This window comes from Gigantopelta aegis, chromosome 3 (genome assembly GCF_016097555.1).
Source record: "Gigantopelta aegis isolate Gae_Host chromosome 3, Gae_host_genome, whole genome shotgun sequence".
In the NCBI taxonomy this organism is placed as follows: Eukaryota; Metazoa; Mollusca; class Gastropoda; order Neomphalida; family Peltospiridae; genus Gigantopelta; species Gigantopelta aegis.
The window spans coordinates 1,566,463-1,581,058 of NC_054701.1; the positions used below are offsets into that span (position 1 = coordinate 1,566,463).

At 42.8% G+C, this 14,596-nt stretch overlaps 1 protein-coding gene across 5 annotated transcripts in view; it reads right to left on the reverse strand.

The window, feature by feature from the left end:
• Window positions 1-14,596, reverse strand: part of LOC121367353 — a 93,734-nt gene that overhangs the window by 24,425 nt on the left and 54,713 nt on the right. For all 5 annotated transcript variants that reach the window (XM_041491474.1, XM_041491472.1, XM_041491471.1 and 2 more), the window contains one exon: window positions 13,987-14,270. In XM_041491474.1, the coding sequence (XP_041347408.1) occupies window positions 13,987-14,270 (284 nt within the window). The remainder of the gene's footprint in view (window positions 1-13,986; window positions 14,271-14,596) is intronic.

Genomic DNA, 14,596 nt, shown 5'->3' on the forward strand with positions numbered 1-14,596 from the left:
ACATACAGAATACATTTGGCTGAAACATCACATAACACAAGGATAACTACACCTTTATTTCGTTAGCATATATTGCTATACACAGACCACACCACAGATGACTTGTATTGACTTGAATACTATTTGATTTTTCCAAAACGGTTTATCTTTTGTTTTCCTGCTTAATCCATATCGAACGTTACTGCTATAATATAATAAATATAAATGTGCAACCATTTGTCGTGTCATATATAAAATAATAATTAATCTTACGGAAGAATAATTCTATCTTTTGTACTCACAATCAAACCACTGGACAGATCTGTACACAATAGGCGAGTGTTGGCACCTCCTCCCAAATAAAGTGAAAAGCTAACGAGAGGATCGACGGGCAGAAATCTAATAACACAGCACATTACTACAGTCGGGCTCGTCGGATTGGTGCGAGTCAAACAACGAATCTGTTTTCTTTTGTCTTGTCTCTGTGCGTGTGCTTTACAAACACCTACAATGGATCCGTGTTATTGGGGCACACAGACAACACTGGCACAACGTACTTTGTTGGAAACTAATACGCTGAGAAAACTCTTCGGTGACAGTGAAAAACAAACATATACTACAAGTGTGATGCAGGTGAACGGATTTCAATACCTTACACGTAGAATAAAGTTAAATAGTTTGACACTTTTTGCTTTAACAAAGTTAAACAGATCCAGTGCTTCACTTTCGTTTCTGACCCGCCCCAAACCGCCATGCGGCCATTGTAAATATTCACTGTACAGGAATTTCTCAGATTCTGCTACTCGTCTCAAGGAAATCAATCCATTATGCTCGCTCCGATTACTGATTGAAATAAAAGAACTCGTGTCAAACACTATATACAGAGCAGGTGCGTGTACGGACACACGCGCGGGGGAGGGGGGGGGGGGGGACCTCAACTTGCTTAAATTTTCTGTTTACGCTATATTTAAAATGCCAGTTTTGATTTATCCTAGAAAGGCCTTCCATCTATTTGATGTTCTGGCAGCTTTAGATGTCGCATTGCATCTTATCGTATCAGACGACTCACCGGGGGGATCGGAAGACGGGTAGGGGCTGATATCCAGATTGGGGAGATCGGACGACGGGTATGGGCTGATATCCGGACTGGGGGGATCGGAAGAAGGGTAGGGGCTGATATCCGGACTGAGGGAATCGGAAGAAGGGAAGGGGCTGATATCCGGACTGGGGGAATCGGAAGACGGGTAGGGGCTGATATCCGGATCGGGGGAATCAGAAGAAGGGTAGGGGCTGATATCCGGACTGGGTGAATCGGAAGAAGGGTAGGGGCTGATATCCGGACTGGGTGAATCGGAAGAAGGGTAGGGGCTAATATCCGGACTGGGGGAATCGGAAGAAGGGTAGGGGCTGATATCCGGACTGGGGGAAAATCGGAAGAAGGGTAGGGGCTGATATCCGGATTGGGGGAATCGGAAGAAGGGTAGGGGCTGATATCCGGACTGGGGGAATCGGAAGAAGGGTAGGGGCTGATATCCGGACTGGGGGGGGGGGGTCGGAAGAAGGGTAGGGGCTGATATCCGGATTGGGGGAAAATCGGAAGAAGGGTAGGGGCTGATATCCGGACTGGGGGAATCGGAAGAAGGGTAGGGGCTGATATCCGGACTGGGGGAATCGGAAGAAGGGATGGGGCTGATATCCGGACTGGGGGGGGGGGGGGGGGGGGAAAAAGGTCGGAAGAAGGGTAGAGGCTGATATCCGGACTGGGGGAATCGCAAGAAGGGTAGGGGCTGATATCCGAACTGGGGGGATCGGAAGAAGGGTAGGGGCTGATATCCGGACTGGGGGAATCGGAAGAAGGGTAGGGGCTGATATCCGGACTTGGGGAATCGGAAGGGTAGGGGCTGATATCTGGACTGGGGGGGGGGGGGGGTCGGAAGAAGGGTAGGGGCTGATATCCGGACTGGGTGAATCTGAAGAAGGGTAGGGGCTGATATATGGACTGGGGGAATCGGAAGAAGGGTAGGGGCTGATATCCGGACTTGGGGAATCGGAAGGGTAGGGGCTGATATCTGGACTGGGGGGGGGGGGTGGAAGAAGGGTAGGGGCTGATATCCGGACTGGGTGAATCTGAAGAAGGGTAGGGGCTGATATATGGACTGGGGGAATCGGAAGAAGGGTAGGGGCTGATATCCGGGCACATAGCAGATGCACTAGCTACTGACGTTTAGATCCCGTGATGTCTTTACAAGATTACAATGAAACTTTTCTCACAAAAATGGTCATTTATACTTAATAGAACTGTTCAGATCCATAGTTACTGTGGTTCCAATTTGTCTCAAACACAGTACTGTTAAAACTGTCACCATTATGTGTGCTTTTGTTAGTCAGTTGACTAATCTTTCAGATTTGTCTGTCATATCCCAGACTGGACGCGAGTGAGACAGGATTGTTAGAGTGATGGGAGGAAACACGAGGTGTACTTCATTAAGTTATCTTTGAATATTATTCTACAATAGTCCTACAACTAATGAACAGTTGTTTTTAAACATCGAACTCGATAAGATGTCAATTTAACACACACACACACACACACACACACACACACACACACACACACAACCACCTATGTTTTACGTTTCAACCAATTCATACTTTATATGTCGTGGATATACCAGTCGCTTAATTCAGCCAATTCATACTTTATATTTCGTGGATATACCAGTCACTTAATTCAGCCAATTCATACTTTATATTTCGTGGATATACCAGTCGCTTAATTCAACCATTTCATACTTTATATGTCGTGGATATACCAGTCGCTTAATTCAGCCATTTCATACTTTATATGTCGTGGATATACCAGTCGCTTAATTCAGCCAATTCATACTTTATATGTCGTGGATATACCAGTCGCTTAATTCAGCCAATTCATACTTTATATGTCGTGGATATACCAGTCGCTTAATTCAGCCATTTCATACTTTATATTTCGTGGATCTACCAGTCGCTTAATTCAACCAATTCAAACTTTATATTTCGTGGATATACCAGTCGCTTAATTCAGCCAATTCATACTTTATATTTCGTGGGTATACCAGTCGCTTAATTCAGCCATTTCATACTTTATATTTCGTGGATGTACCAGTCGCTTAATTCAACCAATTCATACTTTATATGTCGTGGATATACCAGTCGCTTAATTCAGCCATTTCATACTTTATATGTCGTGGATATACCAGTCGCTTAATTCAGCCATTTCATACTTTATATGTCATGGATATACCAGTCGCTTAATTCAGCCATTTCATACTTTATATGTCGTGGATATACCAGTCGCTTAATTCAGCCATTTCATACTTTATATTTCGTGGATCTACCAGTCGCTTAATTCAACCAATTCAAACTTTATATTTCGTGGATGTACCAGTCGCTTAATTCAGCCATTTCATACTTTATATTTCGTGGATATACCAGTCGCTTAATTCAACCAATTCAAACTTTATATTTCGTGGATATACCAGTCGCTTAATTCAGCCAAATTCAAACTTTATATTTCGTGGATATACCAGTCGCTTAATTCAGCCATTTCATACTTTATATTTCGTGGATATACCAGTTGCTTAATTTAACCAATTCATACTTTATATGTCGTGGATATACCAGTCGCTTAATTCAGCCAATTCATACTTTATATGTCGTGGATATACCAGTCGCTTAATTCAGCCAATTCATACTTTATATGTCGTGGATATATATACCAGTCGCTTAATTCAGCCAATTCATACTTTATATGTCGTGGATGTACCAGTCGCTTAATTGAACCAATTCAAACTTTATATTTCGTGGATGTACCAGTCGCTTAATTGAACCAATTCAAACTTTATATTTCGTGGATGTACCAGTCGCTTAATTGAACCAATTCAAACTTTATATGTCGTGGGTGTACCAGTCGCTTAATTGAACCAATTCATACTCTATATTTCGTGGATGTACCAGTCGCTTAATTCAGCCAATTCATACTCTATATTTCGTGGATGTACCAGTCGCTTAATTCAGCCAATTCATACTTTATATTTCGTGGATGTACCAGTCGCTTAATTCAGCCAATTCAAACTTTATATTTCGTGGATGTACCAGTCGCTTAATTCAACCATTTCATACTTTATATTTCGTGGATGTACCAGTCGCTTAATTCAACCATTTGGATATAACCAGTATGATTGTAACCTTGTGCAGTATATCACACAAGCAATTAATGTGGTTATTTCCATGTTCGTCAATTTTGGACTCGCAATACGTCCCATTACAACCAGTGATCCAAGACTGGGATATCAAAGTCCGCAGTGTGCATGTTCCTATTTTGTGAATGGTCATATACAAACACTTGCTGCTGCTAACAGACAACAGGAGTGTTGCAGACAGGAGCAACCTATACGACGGAAACGAGTTTCTTTTCTCATTTTCTAAACCAACTATCGCAGCTATCACCCGTTAAACACCTAGTAACGTCTCATTAAACAATATGCTGGGGTTTTGTTCAACTTTCATTTCCATTCCACCCGTGTTTAACCAGTTTCGTCCCGCTCTGACAGCACCTCACCCACTCTCTGTCAATCAATATTTTGCTGTCTATCTCCACATCACAGTCCTTGTCTTTTCAATCAGAGTGGATGCACGTTGTTTGTAGTCTACCAAGCCACAGCCCAAACAACACACTTTTCCCATAGCAGCTGCGCACATATCCTACATTGACTGGGTGGATTGTTAAAGATGGAGTTTATGGTAGTGCCTCATGTTGGTAGGTAGTGTAGAATATTTTCACCTAATACCAGACAAGTAGGAAAGATATGTCAAGTGTGTGTAGTAGTAGCGGTGGTGGTGGTGATGATGGACGGTAGTGGTAGCGGTGGTGGTGGTGATGGTAGTGGGGATGGTGGTGGTAGTGGGTGGTGGGGGTAGTGTGTGGTGGCGGTGGTGGTAGTGTGTGGGGGTTGTGATGGTGGTGATGGTTTTGGGGATGGTGGTGGTAGTGGAGTGGTGGGGGTGGGGGTGGTGGTAGTCGGTGGTGGTGATGGTAGTGGGGGTGGTAGTGGTAGTGTGCGGTGGTGGTAGTGTGTGGGGGTGGTGGTGATGGTTTTTGGGATGGTGGTGGTAGTGGGGGGTGGTGATGGTAGTGTGTGGTGGTAGTGTGTGTGGGTGGTGGTTTTAATGGGGTGATGGTGGTGGTAGTGGGTGGTGGTGGTGGTACTGGTTGTGGGGTGGTGGTGATGGTGGTGGTAGTGTGTGGGGGGGATGGTGGTGATGGTTTCGGGGATGGTGGTGGTAGTGGAGTGGTGGTGGTGGTGGTGGTAATGTGGGTGGTAGTGGGTGGTGGTGGTGGTGATGGTAGTGGGGGTGGTGGTGGTAGTGGGTGGTGGCGGTGGTGGTAGTGTGTGGGGGTGGGGGTGGTTGTGATGGTTTTGGGGATGGTGGTGGTAGTGGTGGTGGTAATGGGGTGGTGGTGGTGGTGGTGGTGGTGATGACAATGGGGGTGGTAGTGGGTGGTGGTAGTGTGTAATGGGTGGTGGTGGTGGTAGTGTGTGGGGGTGGTGGTAGTGGGTGGTGGGGGTGGTAATGGGTGGTGGTGGTTGTAGTGTGTGGGGGTGGTGGTAGGGTGTGGTGGGGGTGGTAGTGGGTGGTGGTAATGGTGGTGGTGGTGGTGGTAGTGTGTGGGGGTGGGGGTGGTAATGGGTGGTGGTGGTAGTAGTGGGTGGTGGTGGTGGTGGTGGTGATAGTAGTGGGGGTGGTGGTGATAGTAGTGGGGGTGGTGATAGTATTGAGGGTGGTGGTAGTTTGTGGTGGGATTGTGGCGGTGGTGGTAGTGTGTATGAGTGGTGGTGGTGGTAGTGGGTGGTGGTGGTGGTAGTTTGTGGTGGGATTGTGGCGGTGGTGGTAGTGTGTATGTGTGGTGGTGGTGGTAGTGGGTGGTGGTGGTGGTGGTAGTGGGTGGTGGTAATGGTGGTGGTGGTGGTGGTGGTGGTAGTGTGTGGGGGTGGGGGTGGTAATGGGTGGTGGTGGTAGTAGTGGGTGGTGGTGGTGGTGGTGGTGATAGTAGTGGGGGGTGGTGATAGTATTGAGGGTGGTGGTAGTTTGTGGTGGGATTGTGGCGGTGGTGGTAGTGTGTATGAGTGGTGGTGGTGGTAGTGGGTGGTGGTGGTGGTGGTGGTGGTGGTAGTTTGTGGTGGGATTGTGGCGGTGGTGGTAGTGTGTATGTGTGGTGGTGGTGGTAGTGGGTGGTGGTGGTGGTGGTAGTGGGTGGTGGTGGTGGTGGTAGTGGGTGGTGGCGGTGGTGGTGGTGGTGGTAGTGGGGGTGGTGGTAATGGGGGTGGTAGTAGTGGGTGGTGGTGGTGGTGGTAGTGGGTGGTGGTAGTGGGTGGTGGTAGTGGGTGGTGGCGGTGGTGGTAGTGTGTATGAGTGGTGGTGGTGGTAGTGGGGGTGGTGGTAATGGGGGTGGTAGTAGTGGGTGGTGGTGGTGGTGGTGGTAGTGGGTGGTGGTGGTGGTGGTGGTAGTGGGTGGTTGTGGTGGAGGTAGTGGGTGGTGGCGGTGGTGGTAGTGTGTATGAGTGGTGGTGGTGGTAGTGGGGGTGGTGGTGGTAGTGGGGGTGGTGGTGGTAGTGGGGGTGGTGGTAGTGGGGGGTGGTAGTAGTGGGTGGTGGTGGTGGTGGTGGTGGTTGTGTGTGGTGGTGGTGGTAGTGGGTGGTGGTGGTGGTGGTAGTGTGTGTCTGTGTGTGTGTGTGTGTGGTGGTGGTAGTGGGGGTAACGTACGCTATAGTGGAGAGCATAAGCACCATTTTGTGGTTTAGGTAATATACTGAGTCAAATTAAAACATCGCAACCGTTTCCTCTTGGCTAATTAGCGAATATGACAGAAGAACGTGTTGCATAAGGTATTTGTCTAGTGCATGACAGAAGAACGTGTTGCATAAGGCATTTGTCTAGTGCACGACAGAAGAACGTGTTGCATAAGGCATTTGTCTAGTGCACGACAGAAGAACGTGTTGCATAAGGCATTTGTCTAGTGCACGACATAAGAACGTGTTGCATAAGGCATTTGTCTAGTGTACAACGTGTTGCATAAGGCATTTCTCTAGTGCATGACAGAAGAACGTGTTGCATAAGGCATTTGTCTAATGTACGACAGAAGAACGTGTTGCATAAGACATTTGTCTAGTGCACGACAGAAGAACGTGTTGCATAAGGCATTTGTCTAGTGCACGACAGAAGAACGTGTTACATAAGGCATTTGTCTAGTGTACGACAGAAGAACGTGTTGCATAAGGCATTTGTCTAGTGTACAACGTGTTACATAAGGCATTTGTCTAGTGTACGACAGAAAAAAGTGTTGCATAAGGCATTTGTCTAGTGCACGACAGAAGAACGTGTTGCATAAGGCATTTGTCTAGTGCACGACAGAAGAACGTGTTGCATAAGGCATTTGTCTAGTGTACAACGTGTTGCATAAGGCATTTCCCTAGTGCATGACAGAAGAACGTGTTGCATAAGGCATTTGTCTAATGTACGACAGAAGAACGTGTTGCATAAGGCATTTGTCTAGTGCACGACAGAAGAACGTGTTGCATAAGGCATTTATCTAGTGCACGACAGAAGAACGTGTTGCATAAGGCATTTGTCTAGTGCACGACAGAAGAACGTGTTACATAAGGCATTTCTCTAGTGTACGACAGAAGAACGTGTTGCATAAGGCATTTGTCTAGTGTACAACGTGTTACATAAGGCATTTGTCTAGTGTACGACAGAAGAACGTGTTGCATAAGGCATTTGTCTAGTGTACGACAGAAGAACGTGTTGCATAAGGCATTTGTCTAGTGCACGGCAGAAGAACGTGTTACATAAGGCATTTGTCTAGTGTACGACAGAATGTAACAAGGTATTTGTCTAGTGTATGACAGAAGAACGTGTTGCATAAGACATTTGTCTAGTGCACGACAGAAGAACGTGTTGCATAAGGCATTTGTCTAGTGCACGACAGAAGAACGTGTTGCATAAGGCATTTGTCTAGTGCACGACATAAGAACGTGTTGCATAAGGCATTTGTCTAGTGTACAACGTGTTGCATAAGGCATTTCTCTAGTGCATGACAGAAGAACGTGTTGCATAAGGCATTTGTCTAATGTACGACAGAAGAACGTGTTGCATAAGACATTTGTCTAGTGCACGACAGAAGAACGTGTTGCATAAGGCATTTGTCTAGTGCACGACAGAAGAACGTGTTACATAAGGCATTTGTCTAGTGTACGACAGAAGAACGTGTTGCATAAGGCATTTGTCTAGTGTACAACGTGTTACATAAGGCATTTGTCTAGTGTACGACAGAAGAAAGTGTTGCATAAGGCATTTGTCTAGTGCACGACAGAAGAACGTGTTGCATAAGGCATTTGTCTAGTGCACGACAGAAGAACGTGTTGCATAAGGCATTTGTCTAGTGTACAACGTGTTGCATAAGGCATTTCCCTAGTGCATGACAGAAGAACGTGTTGCATAAGGCATTTGTCTAATGTACGACAGAAGAACGTGTTGCATAAGGCATTTGTCTAGTGCACGACAGAAGAACGTGTTGCATAAGGCATTTATCTAGTGCACGACAGAAGAACGTGTTGCATAAGGCATTTGTCTAGTGCACGACAGAAGAACGTGTTACATAAGGCATTTCTCTAGTGTACGACAGAAGAACGTGTTGCATAAGGCATTTGTCTAGTGTACAACGTGTTACATAAGGCATTTGTCTAGTGTACGACAGAAGAACGTGTTGCATAAGGCATTTGTCTAGTGTACGACAGAAGAACGTGTTGCATAAGGCATTTGTCTAGTGCACGGCAGAAGAACGTGTTACATAAGGCATTTGTCTAGTGTACGACAGAATGTAACAAGGTATTTGTCTAGTGTATGACAGAAGAACGTGTTGCATAAGACATTTGTCTAGTGCACGACAGAAGAACGTGTTGCATAAGGCATTTGTCTAGTGCACGACAGAAGAACGTGTTGCATAAGGCATTTGTCTAGTGCACGACAGAAGAACGTGTTGCATGAGGCATTTGTCTAGTGCACGGCAGAAGAACGTGTTACATACGGTATTTGTCTAGTGTATGACAGAAGAACGTGTTACATTAGGCATTTGTCTAATGTATGACGTGTTACATAAGGCATTTGTCTAGTGTACGACAGAAGAACGTGTTGCATAAGGCATTTGTCTAGTGTACGACAGAAGAACGTGTTGCATAAGGCATTTGTCTAGTGCACGGCAGAAGAACGTGTTACATAAGGCATTTGTCTAGTGTACGACAGAATGTAACAAGGTATTTGTCTAGTGTATGACAGAAGAACGTGTTGCATAAGACATTTGTCTAGTGCACGACAGAAGAACGTGTTGCATAAGGCATTTGTCTAGTGCACGACAGAAGAACGTGTTGCATAAGGCATTTGTCTAGTGCACGACAGAAGAACGTGTTGCATGAGGCATTTGTCTAGTGCACGGCAGAAGAACGTGTTACATACGGTATTTGTCTAGTGTATGACAGAAGAACGTGTTACATTAGGCATTTGTCTAATGTATGACGTCCAAACAAGGACGAGGAATAAATCAGTTCGATGCGTTCACAGCATTCGTCAAAACCACAAACAGTCAAAGTGGTAATTCACAAGCAGGGTCGTCTGATGAAATCTGTTCGATGCGTTCACAGCATTTGTCAAAACCACAAACAGTCAAAGTGGTAATTCACAAGCAGGGTCGTCTGATGAAATCTGTTCGATGCGTTCACAGCATTCGTCAAAACCACAAACAGTCAAACTGGTAATTCACAAGCAGGGTCGTCTGATGAAATCAGTTCGCTGCGTTCACAGCATTCGTCAAAACCACAAACAGTCAAACTGGTAATTCTCAAGCAGGGTCGTCTGCTGAAATCACAGGTTCAGTAGTGTGTATGCCTTCCATGTGTACCCACAACTGCAAGGCAACACCTCCTCATTGGCTGCCTGATGTGTGTAAAGACTGCATTAGGGATACGGCGCCATTGTTACACTAATGAATCACCAAGTTCCTGCAAAGTCTGTGGAGGGTTTCTGAGAGTGCGCAGGTGTCTTCCCAGCACATCCCAGACGTGCTCGATGGGATTCAGGTCGGGCGACCTTGAAGGCAAATAAATGACATTGATGCCCGCGTTCCTCAGGTTATCCCTTGTTAAGATGGCCGTGTGGGGTCTGGCGTTGTCATGCTGAAAGATCAGGCCTGGACCATGAGCTGCCATGAAGGGCACAAGTTCCTGGGTCAGCACCTGGTCGCGGTATGCAGCAGCGTTGAGGTTGCCACGGATGACAAGAAGTCGAGACCGTCCATTTTCATAGAAAGCACCCCAAACCATTACACTTCCGCCTCCGAATCTGTCAACTTCACTGACACAACACTGAGCATGACGTTCACCTCGTCTCCAAACCATCTGCCTGCCATCGGCAAATTGCAGTGTGAATCTTGATAATTTTAACTAAATCTTTGAAAACGTTACGCTCAGGTACACAGATCTTGTTGGCTTGTAAGCAAATGACCCATCCATAGCAACACATTACCTAGTGACCTTGCAAATTTGCATACCATTATTAACCGGGTTAATACACTAAAATTATCACATGGATTTATGACATGGATATCATGGGTAAGTTAAAGGATATATATATATATATATATATATATATATATATATATATATATATATATATATATATATATAATTAGATCTTGGACGGTTAAATGAAAGGAAATGTTTTATTTAACGACGTACTCAACACGTTTTATTTACGGTTATATGGCGTCGGACATATGGTTAAGGACCACACAGATATTGAGAGGAAACCCGCTGTCGCCACTTTATTGACTACTCTTTTCGATTAGCAGCAAGGGATTTATTATATGCACCATTTCACAAACCGGATAGCACATACCACGAACGAGAAATAGCCCAATGGGCCCACCGACGGAGATCGATCCCAGACCGACCACCGAGCTACGTCTCGGCCCCCCCCCCCCCCCCCCCCCCCCCCCCCCCCCCACCACCACCCGGCGGTTAAGTTATGGACAATGAATTTAATAGAGAGTTTTATTTTAAAAGGGCAAACGTCTCATATTTATTTCAAATAGGCTAATGGGCAATTCCACGCTAAAGTGGACATGGAGTGAAAAAATCAAATCATGTTATTCCTGATATATTAAGTTTGTTTTTAATGTAAAATTGTCTGGAGAATCCAAATCTGGTAAGTAAAATATTGTAAAATAAATGGATGTGTTAGACTTTAACTATTTTATGAGGATACCGTCACACTAAAAATATGACACTTCCGTAATACACACTATGAATTTATGTACAGCAGCCATGTAATTGAAGGTAATATTCTTTTTATTAGTGTTTTTGTTTTACCACTAACAAAGTACTACACTTCATAATCCACTTTAATGAAAAAAAATTTTTTTTTAGATTTAGGGGAAATTAGAAAACAGAATCAGTTTGTAATTCCGTTACCGAAAACAAACAAAAAGTTGGATTGTATTATTCATATATATTTAATCAAGGAATCAACTCATATTCTCTGAGTATATGTTAATGCACATAATCAGACACATTTACTTTCAAATTCATACATTATTAATAAAATTATATAGCTGTAAACATATGTAATTCCGTTACCATAGGTTTGTAATTCCGTTACCGTCTTTGGTATATAGTGTCGAGAAACACTTTAATATAAACCTACATAGTACTAAAATGCTACACTCTTATCCATATACACCAATACATCAAGTGATGTAACATTAGGAAGATATACAAAATCTTTTTTAAAAATCCATATGGTAATAGTACTAGTAGTGGCTCCAAATGCATTTGCGGAACACCCATATATAAATGTTATCCATTGACAATATAGAAATTACAGAAATCTGATACACTTTAACCAAACAGTACTACTTCATTATGATGACTAAACTTCTGCAAATCCATGACAAAATTCAAGTTATAATCGAAACCTACTACAATTATATCGGGGCTCGAAATATGAAGCTAAATATGGCCTGCCATTATTTATTTTTTTAAATAGCAGTCCAAAAGAAATATGACCTGCTGTGAAACAAAAATGGCCTGCTGGAAATAAGACAGCACAACGTGAATGTAGGGACAGTGTGTGGAAACTTAAGACCTCTGATATGTAGTTTAGAGCATTATAAAATTAAAATGTAATAGAATTATGAGCTCGGCCTCAGCTAAATACAAGATGAGATGATCGTACGTACATCCGTTTTTTGAAAAATGACGCAATTTTTAGTTAATTTCAGCAGGTGAATGTTTATTTTCCTTGCAAGATTTAAAAATAGACTTCTTTTCACTTTTTACAGGCCACAATTTCAAGTTCTGCATGTATAGATCTTTAAACATATATAGGGTCCAGAAAGTGGAAATGTAACATAACGTGTTTACTTGAAGCAAACTTTAATTTTACTTTATCCAAAGGCATTTATTGACTGTACATGTATTTAATAATTTATATTTAAATGACAGGATATCCAGAAAATAGAAAGTATCATTCTAATTACCAACATTATGCTTTTATAAATGTATATAATGGACAAAAAGAAAGCAACCGTTTTATAGTGTTAATGCTGTCTTTACAAGGAAATCTAATCTAAGTAAAATTCTTAAAATGGAAAGATGGCATGTTTGATTGGCCAAAAAAGAAAATACTGGTTTTTTGATTTTTGTCATGTATGTTATCATAACCTCAGATAGATGAGGAATTTTATTATTAGGCATAATATCTTTCACTTACCGTAATACAATCTAGATGTTTGACTGTCAGTTTATATAATTTTAATTGGCCTGTGTTCCTCTGACCTGGTGTAATTCTCTTCGTTATTAACAATGTCATTGTTCAAGAATTTTTTTCAATTGCTGTCAAACATTTTAAATATTTACTATGTAATATGTACACAGTTTATGCTAGTTTAAATCTCCACTCATATACATGTACGTGTACATGTTACCGATATTGAAACTAGTTATCATTTGAAATATTAATATGAATGCTTAAAACAAGTGTACTGAATTATTATTTAACTTATAAAATTATGCAACATATTTGCAAATCAAATTTAAAGTAAATAAATATTGTTTTTCAAAAGTAAATTCAGAGCGGTAATTCCGTTACCAAACTGTGTAATTCCGTTACCGGCATTCAATGTTGTACAACAAAATTATGAAAAGATAATTTGTAATATAATTTCTATTTTGTTAATCACAAGTCATTAGGAGATCATTCCATCATGAAGATAAATAATTATTTCATCATACTTCACAGAGTTTGTAGATGTTTTGCGGTGCCCGTAAAAATGGTGTCCGTTTTTACGTAATTCCGTTACCAAACTTTAATTAAGTACTCATGCACTACACCTTGCAGTAGGGAGTCTCACTTCTGCCCATGACAAGCACTAGTGCAGTACTAGTGTATTACATAGTTACATCATTATGATAATTTTTCTTATGTGGACTAGCTGAGTTTAATGCCTGAAATATCTTTCCAACTCGTAATTCCGTTACCGTGGAATTGCCCTAATATAAACAGTTTAGTGTCAAGATTTTGCAATTTTGGACGATAACATTTTATATATATATATTTGTTAGGCAGACAATTCGTTCTCACGTTTCTTTCACTGATTTTGAACTGTTTTATTTGTTTAGTTTTTTTCACTGTTAGTATTGGAAGAAAGTGGAACCAGTATTAGAAAGTATCCTGGGTATCCCTACCCACTCTACATGATAATTTGCATAGGGACGAACTCATAATCATCCAGCTCCTCGTGCAAGAGTTACAACTACACGTGTTAAATATGGTTACCTGTCAAGAGTTACAACTACACGTGTTAAATATGGTTACCTGTCAAGAGTTACAACTACACGTGTTAAATATGGTTACCTGTCTTGCATAAGGACGAACTCGTAATCATCCAACTCGTCCTTGTTGATGCCCTTGGACAGCTCCCGCGACGCATTCCCCGTCATCTCCGGCGTGACGTCACCCCTGGCGCCATCCGTGTCGTCACCGTCCACACCTGTGACGCGACGCCCTGCAGCGTCCTCAACGACGTTGCCTCTGCTGTCCGTCCTCAGCCCCGCCATGCCGCCCTTCTTCTTTAACTGACACTTGGTGCCTGAAGACGAGGCTCTCGGCCCGACATGTTTCGTCCGCTTCGATCCAGTCTGAAACAATGGATGGATGGATGGATGAATGAATGAATGAATGAATGAATGAATGAATGAATAGATGGATGGATGGATAGTAGGGTATCTCGAGCACGGGCCGAGTCTAGCAAGGACTCGAGTACCCGTACAAGGAAGAGCACTCTCATTTATAGATAGATAGATAGATAGATAGATAGATAGATAGATAGATAAATAGATAGATGGATAAATAGATAGATAGATAGATAGATAGATAGATAGATGGATAAATAGATAGATAGATAGATAGATAGGGATAAATAGATAAATAGATAGATAGATAGATGGATAAATAGATAGATAGA